The sequence below is a fragment of the Solanum dulcamara genome, chromosome 5 (genome assembly GCF_947179165.1).
Source record: "Solanum dulcamara chromosome 5, daSolDulc1.2, whole genome shotgun sequence".
In the NCBI taxonomy this organism is placed as follows: domain Eukaryota; kingdom Viridiplantae; phylum Streptophyta; class Magnoliopsida; order Solanales; family Solanaceae; genus Solanum; species Solanum dulcamara.
Window position 1 is genome coordinate 76,445,715 of NC_077241.1, and position 26,327 is coordinate 76,472,041.

A 26,327-nucleotide genomic window follows, 5' to 3' on the forward strand; every position below is an offset into this window, starting at 1 on the left:
TTTCTTCCCTCAGCTCACTCATTTTTTTTCTTCTGATAAAGTTAAGATAAGAGCATCAAGTAGATGCATAGTTACAAGGAAACTAAAATGCATTAACAAAAGAACTAATCAATCCCTTTTCAGTGTCGATCTAAAACAAGGGAACTAACAAAATCTAACAACTGATCAAAAGAGATAAAAGCACGGTGCCGTTTGGCCCAAATAGTTTTTGGGAAAAAATTGTAAAAAAATTGGGAATTAGTGTTTGGTCATATAATTTGTCATTATTTGGCAAATATCCCAAGTTTCGAAGTTTTAGAAAAAATTGAACTTGGGAAGTTTTAAAAATTTAAACATTACCCCAAATTTTTATATTTTAAAAAACACCCATCATTTATTGTCGGGAAGAGATTGTTTGTAGAATGTGGGAAGATTTTATAAAAGAATAATTTGTTATTACCTTCTTCGGAAAAGAATAGTTTGAGTGTCAAGATTGGAAAAAAAATAATTTATTTTTAATTCGATTAATGTATTGCTCTTGCCCATATTGTTATTTTGTTGTTGTTGATTGTTATCAATTACTCCCTCTATTCTATATTAGTTGAATTTCTAAGGTAATGCACACATATTAAGAAAAACATTAAAGGACAAAATTTAAACCTTATTTTCCTCTGTTACCCTTTTGTTTAATCAGCATCATAAAAATGATTAAATATGAAATCATAAATACAAGTAGTTCTTTATTGGAATATAACCTTGCAAGTAGTGTAATTTACTCCTAGGAAATTACAAAACTCCATTAATGGAAAGGGTAAAAATGAAAAAAGTTTCAAACGCTTCTTTTAAATTTTGAACAATTCAACTATTATGAATAATAAAAAAAACTCTAAAAATTCAGTTAATATGGAATAGAGGGAGTATGTTATAAGGTTTTTTTTTTAACAGAACATGTTCATTATAAAATGATAATACAAATTTATGATATTTTAAAGAATTTTTAGAATTTATGGGTATGAAATAATATTTTTTGAAACAGTCAAATATTCTTGAAAAAATTTGTGGCCAAACGAATGGTGAAACTTGAAGCCAAAAAAAATTAATTGCCAAGAATATTTGGAAACTTGAAGCCAAACACTAGCTAAGTATTTTGTGACAGATTTTTTTAATAATATTGACAACAAATATGTACAGGGAAGTAAATTATATTTTTAAGCAAAAAAATGCAAAAGACCATTGCTTTTCGTCTCTTCGATTTTTATTACCGGATATCATGAGACTATCAGTGCCACGTTGTGGACTTCCATTCTTGAAACCTCTCTATGAATTCCCCTTTTCCTCTTTCTCTTCAACCCTTTGGCCTAAAAATTGTTCTGGAACCTTTTCTGCGAAAATGTCGACAACCCCACCTTCTCAAATCACTCACATCATCAATCTTCCCACCCAACTCGACCAACCCGTTTCTGTTGTCGCTGCTCCCGGCGTCTCCGATATCCACTTCAGGCAAATCACTCTACTTATTATTTCGTTTTCTTTTCCATTTGCGGTTCTAGTTTTAGCTATCAACTTACGTAATTCTCACTTAATAGGGCATTTGTTGTGTGGGATTTATAAATTTTTCATGATTTTTGAAAAAAAAAGATGCCTCTTTATGATAATGATTAAGCAGTTTTCTTGGCATGAGTTCGTTTGAATATCCCTCAACTTATTAAATCTTTTTTCCTTTTTGGGGGTTTTACTTTTAGCTATCAAGTTACGTAATTTACACTTAATAGAGTATTTGTTGTGAGGTTTTTATTAGTTTTTCATGATTTTGGAAAGAGGAAGTTTCTTTTATGTTGAAGACTAAGAAGTTTTCTTGGCATGATTTGGATTCAGTGAGCTGTTAAGATGTCCCTGAACTTGTTATATCTTTGTTTTTGGGGTTCAAGTTTTAGCTTTCAACTACGTAATTCACACTCATTAGTATGCCATTTGAGGTGAGGTTCTATAAATTAAGATTTTTAGAAAAAAGGAAAACCTTTTTATGTTAAAGATTAAGCATTTTTCTTGGGATGGCTTTGGATTAAGTGAGCTGTTTGGATGTCCCTCCACTCATTATATCTTTCTTTTTGCTATTTTTTTTTTATGGGAACAGACCCTACACGAGGCTCCCACCTCTCGTGCACAGTCAGGGGTTGAGCATCACCCCCAAGCCTTAACATAAATAACAAAATAGAAAAATACAAGGAGGGGGACATAAACCTTACCTCCGATCCTATGTTGGTACATAAGTCGGCTAACCTACTAAGGTCGGCTAACTCATCTCCGGTACAAAAAAGGGCTAACTATAACTAGAAAGCAGTAAACCTATGAGAGGACTCCTCCCGGTACAAATCGACTAAGAAAGCATAAATGAGGTAGACTCTCCCCTTCCATGAGAAAACAAGAAAGTAACCTACATTAGTCCTATTCAACTATGCTACGTATCATACATAGCTAAATTGAAGAAGAACAAGTATACGGAACTTCTATCTCGCATGGGATGAGAAGGTTCTTTTCATCTTTGCCCTTTTTAGTCTTGTCATACCAAGTAAGTCCCCATGGAGGGGTGCATCCACATCAAGATCAAGTATATATTAGCTAAGGAGGATGAAAGGAGAGGAAGTATATTGAATTGTAACGCCCAGTAGCCTTGGAGATGTTGTTGAGGAAGGACTTGAATTGACTTGTTGCATGCTGCAATTTGAAGATGCTGCAGCTCTGAATAGGGCTGCTGTTAGGGAGGTCAACTGGTGGTGGTCTCCAAGAAGCTTGTCTGTAATAGAGCTGCTGCAGGTAATGAGGAGTAATGGATGGTGTTGGTGAGGTCCTAGCATGCCATGCTTTAGTCTCCCCTTGTTTGCAGATAAGAATAAGCTGCTTTTTGTTGCATGTTATACATAGGAGTAGACCCCTCATTGTGGTGAGAGTTGTCTCCTTGAGACACTTGCACAGGCAAACACAACCAGAACAACACACAAACAAACAAACTTGCCATCTGCTGTACCAAGTACTATTGGCTTGTAACTGCTTAGTGTGTGCTGCATATTGGTGAAGCAGAGGTTGTATGATGTTGGCTGCTGATGGATTGAGGATCAAAGCATTCTCATAGTTGGAGTTGCAGCTGGGGTACAACAGTGCTGCTGCAGGAGCAGTTGCAGGTGTTGAGATATGGAGATTGGTATAGCTGGAGTGATGATTTGGTGATGAGGTCCAAGTATGCCAAGCTGCTGTCTCCCCTCGTTTGAGAATCATTGAACCTGCATAAGGAAGTAGCAAAGAAGCAAACAGGTGTGGGAATTGGATAAGCTGGTGCAGGTTTGTGTGCAGCTTCTTGTTGCTTTCATAGTAGGAGAAGTTAAGAAGCTTGTTGGGGCAAGCTACACAGGAAAGGAGGCCCTTCCTTGTGTGTGGCTCCCCAGTAGTTGTTGCACCTACACAAGAACAATTAAAGGAAGACAAGCTACCAAACAAGCACAAAAAACAGGAGGTACTTCCAGTTCTGCAGAATCCTTTTGTAGCAATCATGGAGAGGCTTGTATCTGTGGTGTCCTCTATGTAGTTGTTGTTAATGCATGTTGGGGTATATCTCCAACAACCTGCAACTACACAGAAAACAAACAAAAACAAGCAAGGACATGCACAGGCTATCAGAAAGGAAAGGACCTCAAAGGGTGCTTTGGAGCCTGCTAGCTTTTTCAAGGTCGCTCGACTAACGTCTCCAATTATCCGTTTGAGGTGAAACTTCTTGGGCTTTGCAAATACTGAGTATGCTGTAGTCCTGCACCATTTGAAGGCCTTTTCCACAAGTTGGAGCTTCCAAATTACATATTGCTCCCTCTTTAGATTCAAGACAACAGACTTTTTCAAGGTCGCTCGACTAACGTCTCTAATTATCCGTTTGAGCTGAAACTTCTTGGGCTTAACCACTACTGTATTTTCTGTAATCCTGCAACATTTGGAGACCTTTTCCTCAAGCTGGATGTATTTCCATTGTGCCCTCAGCAGTGGTCTGCAGTGCTGGTTTGTGCTGGTGCATGGCTGTATTTCAGTATAGCTGTGCCCCTGCAGCAGTAACCAACTCCTTGTTGCCTCCCTAGCTGATGTGGTAAGATGCTTGTTAGAGTACCTGCACAGACAAACAAAACCAAAGCACCACACAAACAAACAAATCTGCAAGCTGCTGTAACTAGTACTATTAACTTGTATTTGTTCCTTGTGTGCTGCAGGTTGGTGGGGTTGTTTCTGGAGGGTATTGTTGGTGGAAGATGTGGATGGCAAGCTGAGGGTGCTGCTCCATAGAAGCCACAGGATACTGCACCCCATAGAGCAGTTCGACAGAGGGCTTGCATAAAGGGAAGAAGGCAAGGTCCCATTTGTACCCTGTTGCACCATGCTATTGCTGCACCTGGAAGTACCTATGGCTGTGCCCCCAAGAGCTGAATGAAGAGTTGCAGGTTTGTATTTACCTGCACAGACAAACAAGAGAAGAGAAGAAAGATGGAATAGTCTATTCCTTACCTCAAGAGGCAAGATATTAAGTTTAGGAAAGCAATAAGAAGAGGAGACTCTCCCCTTTACAATGGTCCTAATTATAGGATCTTCAAAGTAGCTATAACTATACATAGAGATATCCAAGTTGAAGATCAAATTAGAACAGCAGTTTGGGGGAGGTCAAGGGGGTTTCTTGATCCTTTCGAGCCTTCTTCTTCTGAAATTTGCCATTCCCAGCATGTCTATTTCCATGTGAGCTCTAGCTTCCCTGGGGAGGTCCTGCTTGGTGAAGTAGAGCTCAGGAGCTGTGCATTTATGGCTGTATTTGGAAAGACTATCAGCTGTGGAGTTGGCTTCTCTGAAGGTATGATTGCAGCTGAACTCTTGGAATTGGATGATAAGGCTATTGAGTTTGTCCAGCAGTTCCTTGATAGACCAAGGAGGCTTTGCTTCATGCTGCAACCATCTGATAAGCAGCTGAGAATCAACCTCCAGCACTACCTGTGAATAACCAAGATGAAGGCACCAAGAGAGACCAAAGATTGCAGCTTTAATCTCTGCTTGATTGTTAGTTCTAGCACCTAGAGGAATTGCAAAAGCAAAAATGAGCTCACAAGATGCATTTCTAAGGATTCCTCCTCCACCAATGTTGCCAGGATTGTTGAGAGCACTACCATCAGTGTTTAGCTTCACCAAATGATCAGGAGGCTTGGTCCAGCATACATGGGTAATCTTGATATCATGGTAGCATTGTTCAACTAAGGGGACAAGCTTCTATAATGCTAATAAGCTCCAAACTCTTTCTCATATTGTATATGGCTCCTCTTAGTTTCTCTTCAGGATCTGTAATCACATTGAAATCACCTAAGGTGCACCAAGGAAGGGAGGTATTGGACTGGTGAAACATACTATCCCAAAGAGGTCTTCTGAGGTAGTCTTTACACTTAGCATATACAAAGGATACAATGAACTGATTTGGATTCATTACATGGTTAATTTCACAAGTGATCACCTGCTCTCCATTATCCAGAATCCTGCAGTCCACATCCTTGGTCCAAAAAAGCCAAATCTTACCATTTGGATTGCTAAGTGCATGATCCATATTGAGCTGATTTCTGAAATGATGAATCTGAGAGCTATTAGAGAAAGGCTCCAAAATTGCAAAAAGAGAAATCTGATAGATATTCTTGAGAGATTTAAGTCTTTCCATGGCTCCCTAGGTATTAATACCCCTCACATTCCAACAGAGAGTACTAATCATTGGGAGATTTTGGAGGTGTAGGATCTAGTTTTGGTCTACCCTTGGTGGCAGAGTTAACAGTGTTACTTGGTTTGGAGTTGAACTTTGTCCTGTATGTACCTCTTGGAGATAATCCTTGAGAGTTAGTAACCTGTTGGATCTCATCTTCATAGACATTATCCCTGGATGGGCTGAAAGCTTTGATCAATTGTTCACTCACAACATCATTCTCATCATACTCATTCATAGGCTGATTATCACTATCCTCTTCATCTTCAGAGGCACACACAGCATACTCATCAACCTCAAGAGGAACTTCATTGTTGGTGTTGAGAGTACAGCTGAGTTGGGGGTGAGCAGTAGTTGCTTCAGGAATGAGACCTGCTGAGTGGGGGGAGAAGTGAGGATACAATGGGCCTGAAGAGGGGTTATATCCATTCCCACTTGATCATCATCAATCACAAATTGTTGACAACTCTGATCCACATGCTGTAAAGATATGTTGTCAAGAAGCTTAGGAATTTGACATTTCTCAGCATGATTTTTTTCATCTATTTTATTCTTTATAGCATCCCTCCTTTTTTTACTCAACTTGTTCTTTTTTGCAGTAGAATGTTGGACATTAGTGCTGGCAATAGACCCCAAATCCTTAGCCATAGAACCTTTGGGAGTTGGCATGGTAGGATCCTTTGCAAGATCCTTTTCTTCAGTGGTTGCAAGCTGGGCTGTAGCATTTATATCAGTATGATCAGTGGTTGCAGGGGCTCTAAGGTCACTCCTAGGGTCAGTGTTTTGGTTCTCATGCAAAACATGAGACAATTCCCTTGCCCCTGTGGTTACCCCTTCCTGCAGTTTAGAGTGTGTCTCCTTTTCACTTCCATCCTGACCCCCAACAGCTTCAGCATCAACAACATTAATAATTGGGGGCATCCTGGGGATTGGGAGAATAAAGTCAATACCTGAATTTCCTGCAACATTGGTCCTTTGAGTAGTACCTGTTAAGATAGTACTTGTGCATACAATATGGGGGGAGAGGGTTTGTGGGAGAGATAAGTCAATACCTTGTCTCTGAGTTGTAGTGCTTGCCTTCATTGTTGATGAACTCTTCACCAAAGAGTTCTTCTGGATGTCTGTGTCTCCTGCATCTTGGTTAGTGGGTTGATCTTGCATAACAAGATCAACATGAACATTGGGAGTAGAGATAGGAGGAGAAGTCTTACCTGAACCTACTTTGCTTTGCTGCACTGCAACATACTTACCTTTGGCTATTGCTCCTGCAGGTCTGTTTTCTAATATGGGGAAAAAGAAGCATATTGTATGCACAAGTACTCTCTCTCTCTCTAACATCTCTCTAAGGAAAAAGCTCTCTACTAGTCACACAAGTGCGCATTAAGTAGGTATGGGAGGGGAACCACCTCCCGACGTTGAAACATTTCGTTCGAAAGATAGGATCGTAGATCCTGTCGAGACGAACGTAATGCAAGTTACCACGTCCCGAAAGTCCAAACACAGCTCCTCCAATCCCCCCAAAACTCAGGTGATCACTGTGGACATTTTTGAGTAGGAGTTGAGAGAAGCACAAAGAATCATCGATTTGCAAAAGGATGGTTTGATTCGAGTAGTAAGAACAAGTGCATATGATTCCTCAGTTATTGGACTACATACAGTCCAAAAATTAGAACAAACTATATCACCAATTGTGCACACTGATTTTTCAAACTTGGAGCTGAAGAACACAGTCGCGCTGGAAAAACGAATTGATATTCGAACAACTTCCGGCGACATTCGAGACTTCGGACCCACTGGGGTTTGCTCTCCAAGTCAAGACGCATAAAATGGTATAAGTTTCACCGGTGTTGCCATCGCCGGCGAAAAGGTCGACGTCGGCGGTGAAGCTCCGGTAACTCTTTCTTACCAAAATCAATGCCAACATGCCAAGCTTGATGAGGAGAACCTCCCAGGTAATAAGAATCAGCTCGAATTTCTTCCAAAAGATTCGAATTTCATTTTGGTTACTGATCGCGATGAGGTCGCCGGAGCTCCGACGAACCAATTGATACAAGACCAATGCCAAACTGTTCAGCTGGACAAGGATTACCTCCCAGGTATCAACAATCAGCTCGAATATCAACTTGGAACTTTGAATTCCAATTCGAACACTAACCACAATGGGGTCGCCGGAGCTCCGGCGAACCAAATGACACGAGACCAATGCCAAAAGGTGCGTGACAGTGTGGGGATGACATCTAACTATATGGCATGTCTCGAATCACTATCAATTAGCTCAAATTTGAAAAGTCGTCAAGACGACAATCATGGTAGAGTCGTCGGAGCTCCGGCGAACCAATTGATGGAAGGTCAATGCCAAAATGTTCCCAATGATGCTGTGAAGCTTTCCCCACAAACCACTGACTTCGAATCACCTCCAAAAAGTTCAAATCCAAAAAGTCGTCAAGACACAAGTGGAGGAGATACCAACAGTTACAGGGCTTTACCAAATGAGGAGCTAACTTTGGCTCATGATCACTCTCAGAATAGTGGTAATGGCATCCAATCTCAATCTCATCAAACGAATTGCAATGATCAAACACAAAAGTGTTTAGATCACCACAACAGCAGCCTAAGCCAAGGAATTTTAGGTAAGTTTTCTTTCTCTCTTGCTAATAATGCACAGGATCAGCATATCATTTATCCTAAGGATGCTCAACTTCATTCTAATATAGAACATCAAAATAATGTTATGCATTACTTGAAAAGTAGCCTGGAATCTGAGCCTGTGAATCACAATTCTCATATTGGTAAGGATAATGTAGCAGGATATTCTTCCAATTTGATTACTTCTGAATTGCAATTGTTGAAATCCAGTGGAGCAAATGAGCTTCCTAGTACCACTGCTAATATTAATGTGCAGGGCCCTAAACACATCATTGCCAACTCTGAGTCTAATCCTGCAATGAACCAGCACACCCACAAGCCTACTAGTATTCCTAATAACTTCCCTAAGATATCCTCCAACTTTGATAGAATTGGCCCCAATAACCAAGTCCCTAAACCTGTTAATAACCAGCCCCAACCAATAGAAAACACCACTAAAAATCCTCCAAGGAACCAGTTCCCTAATAGAAAGGAACAGGTCCCTCACCTAGCCCCATATACTGTTATACAAACCTTTGCCTCCAAACTAAGACTTAACCAAGCCAAAAATGATGTCCCTCTTAATCTATCTACTCCTATTTATACTACCAGACAAGGCTTACCAGCTGTGATCTATGATAAGGATGACTTCATAGTTAAGTTGGCTGAAACGTGTAAATATACTCTTGTTAGGAAATTCAGTATTACTATGCCTAAAGTGGAGCTTATAAGGAGAAGCTTCATCCTCCAAACACAATTGGTAGGAGGTGTTAAAATTGCCCACTTCAATGCTAGGCATGTATATATTGACCTGGACATTGAATTGGACTACACAACTGTGTGGACCAAGCAAAGAATGACTATTGAAGGTCAGATCATGAGAATACAAACATGGACTCCAACTTTCAGGCCAGAGGAGGAAACTCCAATTGTCCCAGTCTGGGTAGCTCTTCCTGAACTCCCATGGCATTGTTATGATAAAGAGTTCCTGACCACCCTCCTTGCTCCTGTTGGGAAAGTTCTCTTCATGGATGCAGCCTCTATTCAGAAGACTAGGGGAAGCACTGCTAAGGTGAGAGTGCAGGTCAATCTTACACAAGAAAGACCCCATCATGTATGGCTTGGGCATGACAAAAGTGATCCCACAATAGGGAGGTGGCAAGAACTCCTATATGAGAATGTACCTGAGTATTGCATGTATTGCAAGCATCAGGATCACATGGTGCATGTTTGTAACATCAAGATAAGAGATGAAGAACAAATGAAAAGGAGAGAATCTGAAATTGCAACAAAAAACAAGAGCCAAAATGAGGGAGAGAACAAAGAGCACAACCAATCTCAATCTGCCAACTTACAGTTGCACCACAATCCTTTAACATCCAGTACCCCACAACAACCACAAAACACTAAGGCTAGCAAGGATGACAATGTTTGGTAAACTCAAAGAAGAAAACAGAACAAAGGACACATCAATGGCCAGCTGAACCAAGAAAACAGACCTGCAGGAGCAATAGCCAAAGGTAAGTATGTTGCAATGCAGCAAAGCAAAGTAGGTCCAGATAAGACTTCTCCTCCTATCTCTACTCCCAATGTTCATGTTGATCTTGTTATGCAAGATCAACCCACTAACCAAGATGCAGGAGACACAGACATCCAGAAGAACTCTTTGGTGAAGAGTTCATCAACAATGAAGGCAAGCACTACAACTCAGAGACAAGGTATTGACTTATCTCTCCCACAAACCCTCTCCCCCCATATTGTATGCACAAGTACTATCTTAACAGGTACTACTCAAAGGACCAATGTTGCAGGAAATTCAAGTATTGACTTTATTCTCCCAATCCCCAGGATGCCCCCAATTATTAATGTTGTTGATGCTGAAGCTGTTGGGGGTCAGGATGGAAGTGAAAAGGAGACACACTCTAAACTGCAGGAAGGGGTAACCACAGAGGCAAGGGAATTGTCTCATGTTTTGCATGAGAACCAAAACACTGACCCTAGGAGTGACCTTAGAGCCCCTGCAACCACTGATCATACTGATATAAATGCTACAGCCCAGCTTGCAACCACTGAAGAAAAGGATCTTGCAAAGGATCCTACCATGCCAACTCCTAAAGGTTCTATGGCTAAGGATTTGAGGTCTATTGCCAGCACTAGTGTCCAACATTCTACTGCAAAAAAGAACAAGAAGATATGTTGTCAAGAAGCTTAGGAATTTGACATTTCTCAGCATGATTTTTTTCATCTATTTTATTCTTTATAGCATCCCTCCTTTTTTTACTCAAATTGTTCTGTTTTGCAGTAGAATGTTGGACATTAGTGCTGGCAATAAACCCCAAATCCTTAGCCATAGAACCTTTGGGAGTTGGCATGGTAGGATCCTTTGCAAGATCCTTTTCTTCAGTGGTTGCAAGCTGTGCTGTAGCATTTATATCAGTATGATCAGTGGTTGCAGGGGCTCTAAGGTCACTCCTAGGGTCAGTGTTTTGGTTCTCATGCAAAACATGAGACAATTCCCTTGCCTCTGTGGTTACCCCTTCCTGCAGTTTAGAGTGTGTCTCCTTTTCACTTCCATCCTGACCCCCAACAGCTTCAGCATCAACAACATTAATAATTGGGGGCATCCTGGGGATTGGGAGAATAAAGTCAATACTTGAATTTCCTGCAACATTGGTCCTTTGAGTAGTACCTGTTAAGATAGTACTTGTGCATACAATATGGGGGGAGAGGGTTTGTGGGAGAGATAAGTCAATACCTTGTCTCTGAGTTGTAGTGCTTGCCTTCATTGTTGATGAACTCTTCACCAAAGAGTTCTTCTGGATGTTTGTGTCTCCTGCATCTTGGTTAGTGGGTTGATCTTGCATAACAAGATCAACATGAACATTGGGAGTAGAGATAGGAGGAGAAGTCTTATCTGGACCTACTTTGCTTTGCTGCATTGCAACATACTTACCTTTGGCTATTGCTCCTGCAGGTCTGTTTTCTTGGTTCAGCTGGCCATTGATGTGTCCTTTGTTCTGTTTTCTTCTTTGAGTTTACCAAACATTGTCATCCTTGCTAGCCTTAGTGTTTTGTGGTTGTTGTGGGGTACTGGATGTTAAAGGATTGTGGTGCAACTGTAAGTTGGCAGATTGAGATTGGTTGTGCTCTTTGTTCTCTCCCTCATTTTGGCTCTTGTTTTTTGTTGCAATTTCAGATTCTCTCCTTTTCATTTGTTCTTCATCTCTTATCTTGATGTTACAAACATGCACCATGTGATCCTGATGCTTGCAATACATGCAATACTCAGGTACATTCTCATATAGGAGTTCTTGCCACCTCCCTATTGTGGGATCACTTTTGTCATGCCCAAGCCATACATGATGGGGTCTTTCTTGTGTAAGATTGACCTGCACTCTCACCTTAGCAGTGCTTCCCCTAGTCTTCTGAATAGAGGCTGCATCCATGAAGAGAACTTTCCCAACAGGAGCAAGGAGGGTGGTCAGGAACTCTTTATCATAACAATGCCATGGGAGTTCAGGAAGAGCTACCCAGACTGGGACAATTGGAGTTTCCTCCTCTGGCCTGAAAGTTGGAGTCCATGTTTGTATTCTCATGATCTGACCTTCAATAGTCATTCTTTGCTTGGTCCACACAGTTGTGTAGTCCAATTCAATGTCCAGGTCAATATATACATGCCTAGCATTGAAGTGGGCAATTTTAACACCTCCTACCAATTGTGTTTGGAGGATGAAGCTTCTCCTTATAAGCTCCACTTTAGGCATAGTAATACTGAATTTCCTAACAAGAGTATATTTACACGTTTCAGCCAACTTAACCATGAAGTCATCCTTATCATAGATCACAGCTGGTAAGCCTTGTCTGGTAGTATAAATAGGAGTAGATAGATTAAGAGGGACATCATTTTTGGCTTGGTTAAGTCTTAGTTTGGAGGCAAAGGTTTGTATAACAGTATATGGGGCTAGGTGAGGGACCTGTTCCTTTCTATTAGGGAACTGGTTCCTTGGAGGATTTTTAGTGGTGTTTTCTATTGGTTGGGGCTGGTTATTAACAGGTTTAGGGACTTGGTTATTGGGGCCAATTCTATCAAAGTTGGAGGATATCTTAGGGAAGTTATTAGGAATACTAGTAGGCTTGTGGGTGTGCTGGTTCATTGCAGGATTAGACTCAGAGTTGGCAATGATGTGTTTAGGGCCCTGCACATTAATATTAGCAGTGGTACTAGGAAGCTCATTTGCTCCACTGGATTTCAACAATTGCAATTCAGAAGTAATCAAATTGGAAGAATATCCTGCTACATTATCCTTACCAATATGAGAATTGTGATTCACAGGCTCAGATTCCAGGCTACTTTTCAAGTAATGCATAACATTATTTTGATGCTCTATATTAGAATGAAGTTGAGCATCCTTAGGATAAATGATATGCTGATCCTGTGCATTATTAGCAAGAGAGAAAGAAAACTTACCTGAAATTCCTTGGCTTAGGCTGCTGTTGTGGTGATCTAAACACTTTTGTGTTTGATCATTGCAATTCGTTTGATGAGATTGAGATTGGATGCCATTACCACTATTCTGAGAGTGATCATGAGCCAAAGTTAGCTCCTCATTTGGTAAAGCCCTGTAACTGTTGGTATCTCCTCCACTTGTGTCTTGACGACTTTTTGGATTTGAACTTTTTGGAGGTGATTCAAAGTCAGTGGTTTGTGGGGAAAGCTTCACAACATCATTGGGAACATTTTGGCATTGACCTTCCATCAATTGGTTCGCCGGAGCTCCGACGACTCTACCATGATTGTCGTCTTGACGACTTTTCAAATTTGAGCTAATTGATAGTGATTCGAGACATGCCATATAGTTAGATGTCATCCCCACACTGTCACGCACCTTTTGGCATTAGTCTCGTGTCATTTGGTTCGCCGGAGCTCCGGCGACCCCATTGTGGTTAGTGTTCGAATTGGAATTCGAAGTTCCAAGTTGATATTCGAGCTGATTGTTGATACCTGGGAGGTAATCCTTGTCCAGCTGAACAGTTTGGCATTGGTCTTGTATCAATTGGTTCGTCGGAGCTCCGGCGACCTCATCGCGATCAGTAACCAAAATGAAATTCGAATCTTTTGGAAGAAATTCGAGCTGATTCTTATTACCTGGGAGGTTCTCCTCATCAAGCTTGGCATGTTGGCATTGATTTTGGTAAGAAAGAGTTACCGGAGCTTCACCGCCGACGTCGACCTTTTCGCCGGCGATGGCAACACCGGTGAAACTTATACCATTTTATGCGTCTTGACTTGGAGAGCAAACCCCAGTGGGTCCGAAGTCTCGAATGTCGCCGGAAGTTGTTCGAATATCAATTCGTTTTTCCAGCGCGACTGTGTTCTTCAGCTCCAAGTTTGAAAAATCAGTGTGCACAATTGGTGATATAGTTTGTTCTAATTTTTGGACTGTATGTAGTCCAATAACTGAGGAATCATATGCACTTGTTCTTACTACTCGAATCAAACCATCCTTTTGCAAATCGATGATTCTTTGTGCTTCTCTCAACTCCTACTCAAAAATGTCCACAGTGATCACCTGAGTTTTTGGGGGATTGGAGGAGCTGTGTTTGGACTTTCGGGACGTGGTAACTTGCATTACGTTCGTCTCGACAGGATCTACGATCCTATCTTTCGAACGAAATGTTTCAACGTCGGGAGGTGGTTCCCCTCCCATACCTACTTAATGCGCACTTGTGTGACTAGTAGAGAGCTTTTTCCTTAGAGAGATGTTAGAGAGAGAGAGTACTTGTGCATACAATATGCTTCTTTTTCCCCATATGTTGAAGATGAATCATTTTCTTAGTATGGCTTGTATCGAGTTTGAGTGAGGTGTTTGGAAGCAGTGGCGGAGGCAAGATTTTAAATAAGAGGGTTCAAAATCTAAATAAGTAGATACACGAGCTAGTCGAAGGGGGTTCGATATCTACTTTATATACATAAAAAATTATTTCAGCCATGTATAAATAGTATAATTTTCCGCCGAAGGGGGTTCTACCTCCAGTTGCTATATTATTTTAATTTCTTAGTATTCAACTTATTCATGCTCAATATGACATTTGTAGTGTGGATTTTGTAAGTTCTTCAGGAATTTAGGAAAATGGAAGCATTTTCATTTCAAAGGTCAAACATTTTTCTTGGTATGGCTTTGGATTGAAATGTCTGTTTGGAAGTCCCTCCTGTTGCTATTTCTACTCCTATTCCCACCTCCTCTTTCTTTTGTGGTTATGTAATTTTCTCTTAGTATGGCATTTGTAATCAGGTTTGAGGATGCTTTTCAGAAAAGGAAGCATTTTTATGACAAAGGATCAGAGTTTTCTTAGTATGGGGTTGGATTGACTGAATTGTCTGTTTTCTTGTAGGAATGCTATTGAATCCTCATTGTTCAAACAGTGGTTAAAGAGCATACAAACTGAAACAGGACTGCTGGCTAATGGAGCTTTATCTTTAAAACAAATTCTTATCCAGGTTTCGATCTCAAGTTGTTCTTTTAAAATATGAAGGTAGTAACTTTTACTTGTTCGCTAGTTTCGATGAATTACATTGTTGGCTAATGAGTACATCAGAATATGGCGATAGCTCCGCCACTAATTGAGTTGCTTGAGCCCTTTTATTCCAAATTGGACAATTGGAGGAAAATGGTCTGTCTTTTGATCTTGACTGATGCTGAGGCTCTTAGTTTTATCTTTATTGAGTATGTTTTGTCCAATTAACATTTATCAGAAGAATGAATATTTAGGTTAATTGTGCACGTAATGCTCCTTAAAGATTCCTAAGCTTCCCTAACATAGTTTTCAGTCATGCTCTCTCCTAAAGGGGATAAAAAAGAAGTCTTCTTCATGTTACATCTTAGGATTTATGGAATGATGTTAAGTCACACTGTCAGCGACAAGAGTCCAAGACATAGTGACTACCATAGAATTTCAATCTGCTTTCGGTCCTGCTACTGCAAACATTAAGTTTGCTTTACAGCTGATTTTCCTTTTTATGTGTTGGAGCAGGGAGTAGATATGTTTGGAATGCGTTTGGGGTTTCTAAAGTTCAAAGCAGATATTATTGATAAGGAGACAGGTCAAAAGGTATCTGAGTAGAGTCTCTCCATCCCATTGGATATGTAATTCTTCAGTCGGGATAACGAATAGCTTCTCTTAAAGCTGTGGTCCTCAATTTATTTTGTTTATATTTGGTCTTTGTCCTAGTATCTCAGAGCAACGGACATCACAGTACTTTTGACATAGCTCAACAGTACTAACATAATAATGATGTGTTACTTCTATATTCCTTTTTCCTAACTTGTCCTTGGTTGCAACAAGGGTAATTTCTTTCCAGTCACTATGGCCTCTTTTGTGTCTAGGTTCCTGGTATTGTCTTTGCACGGGGTCCAGCTGTTGCAGTGCTGATCCTTTTGGATTCTGAGGATGAGACATATGCTGTGCTTACGGAACAGGTAGGTGTTCCAACTGTTGACTACTCCATTTGTATAACGTTGAAAATATCTCACAGTACGGATTAAATGAGGAAATTTATGAAAGTTTTCTGTCCCTTTTACTTTTTAAACTCTAAAATACATTCAAATTGTTTGAAAGGTTAGGGTCCCAGTTGGGAGGCTAATTTTGGAACTGCCAGCAGGAATGCTGGATGATGACCAAGGGGACTTTGCTGGAACAGCAGTTCGAGAGGTCTCTCTCTCCCTTGCTATCAAATCATTATCTCCTTCTCAAAAAATTCTATCGTGAGACAAGCTGTCCCCTTGTTTTTTGGTGGTTTATTTCCCTAGTATATTCGTTTATTATTGCATGATGAACTGGATTCCTCTTATTGTGTCCTTTTTCAACAAATCAATGGAAGTTCCTTCTTTTCTGTGCAGTTTAATTGAATCCAGAAATCTGCTAATGTTTTGTATATGCGTGACTCAACTGATCCTTATAGGAACATCATAACTTCCTCAAAAGCAACTATTTGTTTTACATATTTGACAACTTAGCTGCACTGTACTGTATAATCAAGTATTGCTTTTGAATACTTATATCGATTTAGCTTGTGGATGGCAAAATCAGAGAGTTTGACACTGCTATTTGGCCGAACTCATAATTGAAGTATTTGATCTATATGTTTCAGGTTGAGGAAGAAACTGGAATACACCTGACTGTCCATGATATGGTCGACCTCACGGCTTTTCTCAACAGATCAACTGGGGGCAGAGTTTTTCCTTCTCCTGTAAGCTTCTACCCTTTTCTATAAGACTCAGACTACTCTCACCACATGCTTTCTTGGATTTTGTATTATGGGAAAAGAAAAAGGTAGAAATATTTTCATAGACAGCTAGTTTCTGCTATTCTTTTATGAAAGTGTATATGTTATAATAGTTTCTTCTAGCCTAGTGCTAAAAGAATGTTTGGGGGGCAGCCCGGTGCACTTAAGCTCCCGCTATGCGCAGGGTCCGGGGAAGGGCCCGACCACAAGGGTCTATTGTACGCAGCCTTACCTTGCATTTCTGTCAGAGGCTGTTTCCAAGGCTTGAACCCGTGACCTCCTGGTCACATGGCAGCAACTTTACCAGTTACTCCAAGGCTCCCCTTCTGCTAAAAGAATGTTTATGTTTAATATTTCTGTTGGTCAGTAGTTTTGATTCATTGCACTGCTTGCTCTACTGTTAGAACCTGTAAAGACATTGGATACTGCTCCATGTTCACTTGCAATTAGTACTTTATTTTGTGAACCTTGCACTGTGCATGGGGTAGGACTAGGCCCGACTTTTTTTGTTTGAGAGGGAGAGGTTCGGAGTAGGCCTGACTACATCGGATCTTTTGTATGCAGCCTTACATTGGATTTATTTTCAATTCAAAGATGAGGCCTTCTGCCGTTATATTTCTCTGACACTATATATATGTGATTTTGTTGTTCTTTCAATGTTAGGGTGGTTGTGATGAAGAGCTCAGTTTGTTTCTATACAGAGGAAATGTCAGCAAAGAGAAAATCCAACAATTGCAAGGGAAAGAAACTGGACTACGAGACCATGGTGAGCTGATTAAAGTGCATGTGGTTCCATATCATAAACTATGGCGTGCCACAGCTGATGCAAAAGCTCTGACCGCCATTGCCCTCTACGAGATGGCTAAAAGAGATGGGCTGTTACCTTGATCAACGAGTTAATAATTTCTCCTCGGTTGTATATCAACTTACATTATCGTTTGCTTCGCTGAAAAGATGACGATTCTCTATTTTTGGCATATGTGCTTCTACAACATGAGCATTCCTAGGTGAACACTTGGCAATTGCATCTGTTGTTGCTTTGCATCGAAAATTTGTATATTAGACACAATTGTTATGCACAGAACACAATCCTATCATTTCGAAGGAGGATTTTTTTTTAAAAAAAGAGGGGAAAGAGGAATTGAGTTACTGAAATTTGAGCTTGATGCTTTGTTTGAAGAGGCCAATCAAAGAGACGAGTGAACAGATGATGACATTTATTTTGATACATTAGCTTGCTCCAGGCAGCTTAAAAGCTTCATGATTGTGAAAATGATACAGACGTAGTATACAATGATCAAATGATATTCTAAAGATGATTAACTGTTCAGAGGTTGCTGGTTGCTTCCCAAATAGTTGTACCATCACAAGTGCAAAGCTTCTTGTAGTTCTCACCAACTCCTGCACTTCTAGCTATCACTGCTGCTTTAAGCCCTGGATCTGATTTATCTTCAGTTGCATATACAGCTATAGCTCTCCCAATCAGGTCAGCAACTCTTAGCTTCTCTTTAGGACCGGTATAAAATGCCTCACCTTTCTCATCAACTTCCAGTGTTCCCAGGTCACCGAGTGGCTGAAAAATACATAAGAAGTACAGTTAAATAGTCTGTCTGGTGCAACATACATTAGGAAACCAATCAGACATTCTTTTGTGTGTTACTTACTGGGCTATACAATTTCCCAGTACTAGCTGCCCCCCTTGTCAAATCACCAAATTCATTAATTGACCAAGCATGCTTTCCAGGTGACAGGCCACTGAAGTTTGCTTCAATCCTAGTTAATTCCATATTGACTTGAGCCAAGCGAACAACACCAAAAATATCTGGTCCTTTGAATTCGGCAACAGCAGCAGATATAAGGAAATCTACATGGTCGGGTTCAACATATATAAAAGTTAGATGAATCGCACCAGAAATAAAGCAGATAAAGCTGAAGCTCATGAGAGAAGTGCATAAGATCTTTTTACACTCTTCTTTCACTTCAGCACCTGAGAAGGTCATTATATACTATAATCATAAGCATACTTAATTCTGCTCATCCCGTTAACAGAGATATGACACATAATGCTTCACAAATTTTCTATAATACTAACTGAGGAAACATGAGAGATACAATTAGATAAGAATGGTACATACCATCCGGTACTCCTTGTCCAATCAGACGAGCTTTTCGACCTGTTTGCTCCAAGGCTTCAGTCATGGTCTTCACAGGTGAAGATCCAAGTATTCTCACCACTTGATTATCAAGGTCCACATCCACATTCTTAACTCCTAAAAGCCACACAAAAGATCTCTCTCAAGCTAAATCTAACTGATAAATTAAACAAAAAGCCTCATGACAAGGCATGATTTTTTTTCCAGAGCTTACCTTCAACAGTCTGCAATTTGCTCTTGACTGCATTAACACAGCCTTGACACGACATGTCCACCATAAACTCTGTCTGTCACCAATTTTTCAATACAATCAGTTCAACGTGGAAAACAACAACAATCATGCAACACAATGTATCAATTCACAAAGAAACCAATAAAAACAAACGCTAACCCCCAAAACCAAACGCTTCAATAATCAACAAAAAGGGAATACATTAAGCCATCAAGATTCAAAGATACCCCAATTGAAGGGAACCCCCCCCCCCCCATTAAAACTCATCATCCTTGGCAAACTAATGACATTACAGCCAGCACAATGTAATTTACCTAAGCAATTAATCAAGAGAAAAAGAACCCTCTCGAGTCTCGTATTATCGGCAATATAATTCAAAAGAAGAACTACAGATTTTTATTGACAAATGAATATTGTTTGTAGCAGCATTATATAAGGGCTCTGTCCTATCTTCTCACAGAAGATATTAGTTGATCAACCTAAAGCAGAGGCGAGAAAAGATTGATATTGTACTACTCTAATTGTACATTTCCTTGTATCAAATGTTGTACTACTCGTAGTACTATCCAAAGTACAAAGTTACTAAATTTACCATAATTAGACTTCTTTACCAGTACAAGAATCCCTATTTATTGTACAGCTCCAGATATGCAACAATTTTCTCATTTTCCCTCCTAACAAAAATAACATAGAAAATTATTCCAAGGAAGAACATACCAGCAATTCAGGCAAAACCACGCCATTCTGCAATGGAGAAAATCATATTATTTAATTAGAACTATAGCATCCATTTATTGCCAAATCCACAAACCAAAAAAACAAAACATAAAAAAGTTAAATATCTTTTGTTTGCCATTGTGGATTAAGAAGAAAGGTAGATTAGATCTAAAATTTAAAGAAGCAAGTGCACGGGAAATTGCAATACAATTAAGACCTCCATAAACCCTCGCCAATAACGTGATAGCCAAACAATTGAGTCCTTAAGATTCACCAGTTTCTTATATGTTGAATCAGCCTAGAAATTCAAAAAAATAAATTAAGGAAAATAAAATAGGTGAGGGATAAATTATTACCTCGGAGGAAGTTTGATGATTGGAAGAAGGCGCGTCCATATGAAGAGCTGAAGGAGGAGTCGTTTTTTGTAGATGCTTCGCGAGGCTTAATTGGAGAATCGGATTCGAACTAGAAATTGAGTCAAATTTTAGATTTTTCGATGGGCGTTCGAATTGCGAAGAGGAAGAAATGCAAGAAACAGCAAAAGAAGCAGCAATGGCGGTTGTTTTTGCAGTCACAATGGACCTCAAAAATGCCATTTTTTCACTCTCTTTTTATATTCACAGTTTTGGTCATTAGAAAATGTTTTCACACAGAGGAGAAGTCGACGCCTGACGCAATCTAGTGATTCTAGAATCATCTATTTCCTGTATTCACATAATTTGGCTGTTTTAAGTTTTATTGGGCTTGATCCAACATGGATTATTCGATCCGATTTTTATGTATTATTGATTATCGATTTTCTGTTTATAATTTGTAAGTATGTCAAATTGATAAATATATTAATTATGGATTTTCAATTAGTCGGTTTTCGATTTTAATTGACAAGAAATTGCTCATATATATGATGTTCATAAACTAGCAACAATAAAAATACAACACAAATTTTTATATTAATCACTTTTGTTTAAGATAAGACTATTCGAATTCCTTTTAAAGACTAATGCAATAAATTACGGAAATAACATTAATTGTCTGTGTTTATCACAATCGAATCTAAAATTGAGATACCTACTGCCGAAAGTTATACTAAAATTAAGGAAATAGGGGTAGTAAAATGTTGAAGTCACCCTTATATAATTAGGAATAAAATAATAATTTTAATGTAATCTTATTGGGTTATTGATTTAATCATTAATCACAATCATCGAAAATCGAATCAATAACTCAATAAAAAAATTTACAAAATCATTTAGAAACTTTAATCTAATATCGATAAATCAATAATATTTTTTTCAATTTGATTTATCAATTAAATCTATTCTTAACGCCCCTCATAAAAAAGTGAAAGAAATGATACAAGGAAAAACCGACTACTATGCTTTTAGATTCTTCAATCAGCTGTGAACAAACATTGAAGCAATCTGATAAAATACTAATCAACATTATTTTCTTTTTAAAAAAAGTGAAGTGTTTGGCCAAGTGTTTGGGAGAAAACAAGTATTTCCAAGGAATAGGAGAAGTTTTTTTTTTCTTTTTCATAAGCTAAAAAAGATAGTTTTTTTCCCAAAATAGCTTTACATTATTGTTTTGAAGTTATGTACTTAATAATATAATGTACACAAAATAATCTATTCCTTTTATAAATATTATTAGTAATTAATGCGATACACAAATAGAAAATACGTACACTTAACTAGTACATTTAATAATGATAAAATATTAAAGATCATTAACTAATCAAAATAGTGGTCGATAAATATGAAAAAGCAACATAAAGCGAATGCTTTAATCAAACAGCATTTATTCACTATAGTAAAATGCTTGAGTACTTAATGCACTTATATAGCCAATTTGTCACTAGACCAACACAATTGCAATTGGACTTCTCACACAGAGTGCCTATTAGAGGTCCATTTCAAGAAACCCTCAACAATCTCAGGTTTTGTACTGTTGGTTGTCTTGGAAAATATGACCTGGTATGTTAACTTCTGGTTCAACTGGGAGAAACTTAGCTTGGAGGGTTCAACTTTCACATTAACGCCTTTTAGCGAAGCTACCTCCACCTTGTAAGATGATGTAGCGTCACCAACATTGACCACAGTTCTGGTATATGTCTGCGAAGTTGATCCAAGTCCGACTATGGAAAATGAAGGATAGTTTAATTGTGCTTCAGGGATACTTTTCACCTCCGAGCAATTCACCTTGCGTTGTGACAATATACCTACCTGTCGATTTGTGTAGTTCAAACCACAAAAGTAAGGTACGTAGTCCTCGAATGGTGTATCATAAACTAGTCCTGGATCATTTGCCCTCGATGGATTAACATGTCCTGCACCGATTGCAAAGATGTCAGCAGGAAGGAGAGTTTCGTCTAGTATTGGACTATTGGCAAGGTTTAATGTGTCAGCGGTTGTCATCATTGCAGACTTAATAGCAGCGGGAGACCAATCAGGATGTGTGCTCTTCAGCAGAGCAGCTACGCCACTAAGGTGAGGGCAAGACATTGAGGTGCCTGATATAATATTGAATGTGGATTTGGTGTTTTTGTCGTCATCCACGGAGGTAGGCCAAGCAGCAAGGATATTAACACCAGGACCGATTATGTCAGGTTTCAAGATGCCAGGACTGGCTTCACTTGGTCCACGAGAAGAAAATGCAGCAACTATGGGAGCATTTTTATCTCCAATTATTGTTCCTTGGAAGGTGATTGTAGCAACAGGGTTCAATGTTGAGTTCATATACGCACGGATTTTTGTTCCATCTGCATCTGAAACAACCAACGCTGGAAGAACATGAGCATCTGCTGATTTAGTGACACCATAAAATGAAGGGCTGATGATAATCATGCCAACACCTCCAGCATCCTTCACAGCTTTTCCTTTATCAACATTATCAACGAGACCCCCTGCTAGACATAATACTAACTTTCCTCTTATAGCAGGGTCCGTGAGTGACCCTGGTTTGCAATAAGGGGTGTAAGATTGATTACTTGCATTTTTTCCAGCATCAAACAGAGTGAAGAATGTTGAGTTGGAAATCTTTGGACGATAAGCAGATTCCCCTTCAAATTGCTTTGTATTTCCAAGCTTAACAGTAGCTTTTAGCTTTCTATCAAGTGAGCTGGCACCTACTGTAAGAATCCACGGTGCTGCATTTGCTACTGAGACAGGGAATGGACCACTATTGCCAGCAGAGCAACTTACAAGAATGCCTCTTTCCGTTGCACTATACGCCCCAAGAGCAATACTGTCATCATGGAAAGGTTTTGTACTTCCACCAAGGGACAGTGAAAGAATATCTACACCATCATCTATAGCTGCATCCATGGCAGCTAAAATATCACTGTCAGAACAACGACCATCAGAATTGCATACTTTATATATGGCTATGTGTGCAAGAGGAGCAACACCAACTGCAGTGCCATTAGCATTCCCATATACATTGGCACCCTTTACAAAGGCTCCTGCAGCTGTGCCTGCTGTGTGTGTACCATGTCCATTATCATCTATCGGGGAACCATTGCCAAGTTGGTAAGACCTCGCTCCAATGAGCTTATTGTTACACTTCGCAAACTCCTTTCCACTTAGCAGGCGGGGGAGGCATCCCAACGTCGCTAAACGAAGGATGATCAGGAAGAATTCCAGTGTCTATAACTCCGATGATCACGCCTTTCCCATAGTTGGTATCCTTCCACAAGCCCATGTTCTGCTGCAAACCAAGAAAACTTGGAGTATGAGTAGTGTGCAAGGACAAAATCCTCTGTTTCTGTGCAGAGACAAAGCCCTGTTTCTTCTCCATTTCCTTCAGTTGTGATGCAGTTAATCTTGCTGCAAAGCCTTTCATCACATTGTGATAGGAGTAGATCATGCTAGCAGCCTCTTCGTTTCCACTTGAGCTGATTGTTGGATGGTCAGGCAAAAAAGTACGATAATAGCTCCCATAATCCGTTAAAGATGATTGAGTGGAAGTTTGGCTATCTGGAGATTCAACATGGACTATATAAGTCTCAAAATCACTCTGAAGAGTAGGCCATGGGAAAGAACAAAAGATGAAAACAAGAAGGATTTTCAAGAATCCCATGGCTGCAAATACAAGAACTGATGATGTATTTGGAAAGTGTATCTGATGAATTTCTCTGCTTTGAAGCAACTGTCTATTTATAGTGCTTTGTTCATGACTTTAGTTTAGCTAGAAAAATTATTATGCAAAAAAGAATTATGTGGACAAGAAAATTAAAAGTACTAACAAAAGAAAAGAAAAGAAAGGCCAGTAAGTGTGAATGAGGCTAGCTAAATTGAACTATATTCTATGAAGTTGTTGATTTTTCAAAAGACCATCCACTATAATTTTGTTCTCTAACAGTTTATGCAATGATGTCTTAGGACAAGTTTTTATAAATGGAAACGTTTAACTGCTAAATCACTTTGTTATAAAAAGTTGCAAATATTCTGTCTATATGAAGTTGCAATGCATGTTCTCAAAATAATGTAGCTATTTAAGATCCTTCTTTTAAGAACTAATTTAAATAGTCGTCCATCCAAGCACTTTAACAATATGAAGAGCTTCAAACTCAAATTATAAAATTTGACATGTCACAAATTTGAATCGTTTTGAGTGAACAATAAATTAAAAAACTCGAAATATTCAAGAAGAGCTCATATCTAAAATTTGGACAAAAAAGAAAGGTAATAGCTCTCCAAATCCATTAACGAAGATTGAGTAGAAATTAAGCGTTGAAGGGATTCAACATGAACTATTTAAGTCTGGAAATCACTCTGAATAATAGGCCACGGGAAAGAGCAAAAGAAGAAAATAAGAAGAATTTTCAAGAATCCCATGGATGCAAATGCTATTATTGTAAGAGTACTTAACAATTGGAAAATAAAATTTGATGATCTTTCGAGATTAGGAGGTATGGTGCTTTAGACTGGAGATTAATTTGGTTATTATCATTATTTTGGAGTACGAACTATGTGAGGAAAAACTACTAAAGAAGGGCCACTAGGGTGAAAGAGACTAGGATAGAATTCTAATTGAACTATATTCTATAGACAAGATGTAGAAAATATCAAACAATTACACCTAGAGCTAAATCAAAAGAATAATGGAATAAAAACCAAACAATAAAAAAAAAGTAGTATCTATTATGAAAGTGGATGTCCACACAAAACTTTGTGGACGTCCATTTCCCCTTTTACTTTTTCTTCTTTTTTTTCCTGTCCCTTTCCCCTTTTACTTTTTCTTTTTTTCTTTTTTCTTATCGTTGTTTCTCCAATTATTATCTTCTGTCTATAAATAAAATAGTGTAAAATGAAAAGAAATGCATTTATTTCTCTAAATTCTTTCCTTTTTCTCTTTCTCTTACTATCTCTTTTCCTTAATTTGCTAAATTAATTTATTTTATATCAGTATCATCAGTATTAATTAATGACCTTTAGTAATAGGACGTTGACGCATGATGTAATTGGTCAGCGAATTAAATAGGTGAAACCCTACCAAGGTTCTCGGAAGATGTATGATGTTAAGCGTATTCACATTATTTTATTTACATTTCTACCACTTTTCAGTGATATATCACGTTAAATACGCTCTACTTATGATGATTATAAGTATGGTGTATATGAATCGGTTGCTTTGGATTTTTTTAAGTATCAAACCAAATTGTATGTGTTGTGTTTTTAAATTTATAAACTAGATCAAATTAATAAAATTCGGGTTTTTTAATCTTGGATTTTTTTCCGGATTTCTCGGGTTTTCGTATTTTTTCAGAGTTTTCCGGTAAAGTATTGCTGCAAACATATAATTAACTTTTGCTTTAAATATTTCTTTAGTCCTATCAAAATATAACTATTGATGTGTTTATTAAGAAAATATATAACACAAAATATGAAATGAGTGAAGACACTAAAATATTCAACAAAAAATAATAATGAAATAACATAAAACAAATATTGCAAATAAATTAGTCATAATGAAAAATGATCATAATTTAAAAGTACTAAATCATGCTAAAATAAGTCTGATGAGTATTAATTACAAGACTAAACATTAAAGAAAGATTTATTGTCATTTTAGTGTTCAATTGATTTTATTTTTTTGTTAGTATTAGTATTGATTTGATTTTAATTGGAGTTTTATTAAAGTTACTGATATCTATGGAGTATAACATTTATTGGATCCAAAATTCTGAGTCAAACTTGAAATAATATGTTAAAAGATAAAAATTATGAAAAAGTATAAGAAATATTTATAAATTATATCAAAGTAAATACTTTTATGTATAAAATAAGTTTAAAAAATTATATATATAATGTTGGATTGGTTTGGTCTTGGGTTGATCTTTTAAAGGTTAAACCAACCCAACCCAAATATAATCGGGTTTTTTTCAATAACAAACTAAATCAAATCAAATCACTAGTCAGATTTTCTTTCTCAATTTGCGGTTTGATGTAATTTTCAGTTCGATTTTGTTCAATCCTAATTATAACTATTGAACTAAATTAGAATTTGAATGATGCATGTAGGTACTTTGAGGACGGAAATTGACCATCTGAGAAAGTAAATGGCTCGATAACG

General features: G+C 38.4%; 2 protein-coding genes and 1 pseudogene across 3 annotated transcripts; 1 reads left to right on the plus strand and 2 right to left on the minus strand.

Annotated features, from left to right (window-relative positions):
- The first annotated feature begins 1,194 nt into the window (after positions 1-1,194).
- Positions 1,195-17,815, plus strand: LOC129889941 (nudix hydrolase 14, chloroplastic). Its single transcript, XM_055965421.1, has 7 exons — positions 1,195-1,479; positions 14,759-14,864; positions 15,398-15,475; positions 15,751-15,843; positions 15,983-16,075; positions 16,515-16,613; positions 17,313-17,815. Exons 1-7 carry the CDS (start codon positions 1,250-1,252, stop codon positions 17,535-17,537), a joined length of 924 nt encoding a protein of 307 aa, XP_055821396.1. The 5' UTR covers positions 1,195-1,249; the 3' UTR covers positions 17,538-17,815.
- A 28-nt stretch (positions 17,816-17,843) lies between these two features.
- On the minus strand, positions 17,844-20,431 carry LOC129889942 (copper chaperone for superoxide dismutase, chloroplastic/cytosolic). Of its 2 annotated transcripts, XM_055965422.1 has the most exons (6): positions 20,108-20,431; positions 19,752-19,778; positions 19,017-19,089; positions 18,785-18,919; positions 18,314-18,513; positions 17,844-18,222 (listed from the first exon to the last, which is right to left on the minus strand). In XM_055965422.1, exons 1-6 carry the CDS (start codon positions 20,345-20,347, stop codon positions 17,977-17,979), a joined length of 921 nt encoding a protein of 306 aa, XP_055821397.1. In that variant the 5' UTR covers positions 20,348-20,431; the 3' UTR covers positions 17,844-17,976. The 2 variants fall into 2 exon arrangements, with proteins under 2 accessions (XP_055821397.1, XP_055821398.1); XM_055965423.1 differs by lacking the exons at positions 19,752-19,778; positions 20,108-20,431 and adding an exon at positions 19,349-19,506.
- Positions 20,432-21,435: 1,004 nt separating this feature from the next.
- On the minus strand, positions 21,436-24,208 carry LOC129889944 (subtilisin-like protease 4; annotated as a pseudogene).
- Positions 24,209-26,327: the final 2,119 nt, after the last annotated feature.

What these genes read in the sequence shown, in the direction of transcription:
- LOC129889941 (XM_055965421.1), top strand. Translation starts at nt 1,250, where the DNA reads ATGAGACTATCAGTGCCACGTTGTGGACTTCCATTCTTGAAACCTCTC. An exon ending in TAAAACAAATTCTTATCCAG is followed by an intron (nt 14,865 to 15,397) that starts GTTTCGATCTCA and finishes GTGTTGGAGCAG; the next exon opens with GGAGTAGATATGTTTGGAAT. An exon ending in CTGGAACAGCAGTTCGAGAG is followed by an intron (nt 16,076 to 16,514) that starts GTCTCTCTCTCC and finishes TATATGTTTCAG; the next exon opens with GTTGAGGAAGAAACTGGAAT.
- LOC129889942 (XM_055965422.1), bottom strand. Translation starts at nt 20,347, where the DNA reads ATGGCATTTTTGAGGTCCATTGTGACTGCAAAAACAACCGCCATTGCT. An exon ending in ATCATCAAACTTCCTCCGAG is followed by an intron (nt 19,779 to 20,107) that starts GTAATAATTTAT and finishes TCTCCATTGCAG; the next exon opens with AATGGCGTGGTTTTGCCTGA. An exon ending in CTGGGAAATTGTATAGCCCA is followed by an intron (nt 18,223 to 18,313) that starts GTAAGTAACACA and finishes TGTATTTTTCAG; the next exon opens with CCACTCGGTGACCTGGGAAC.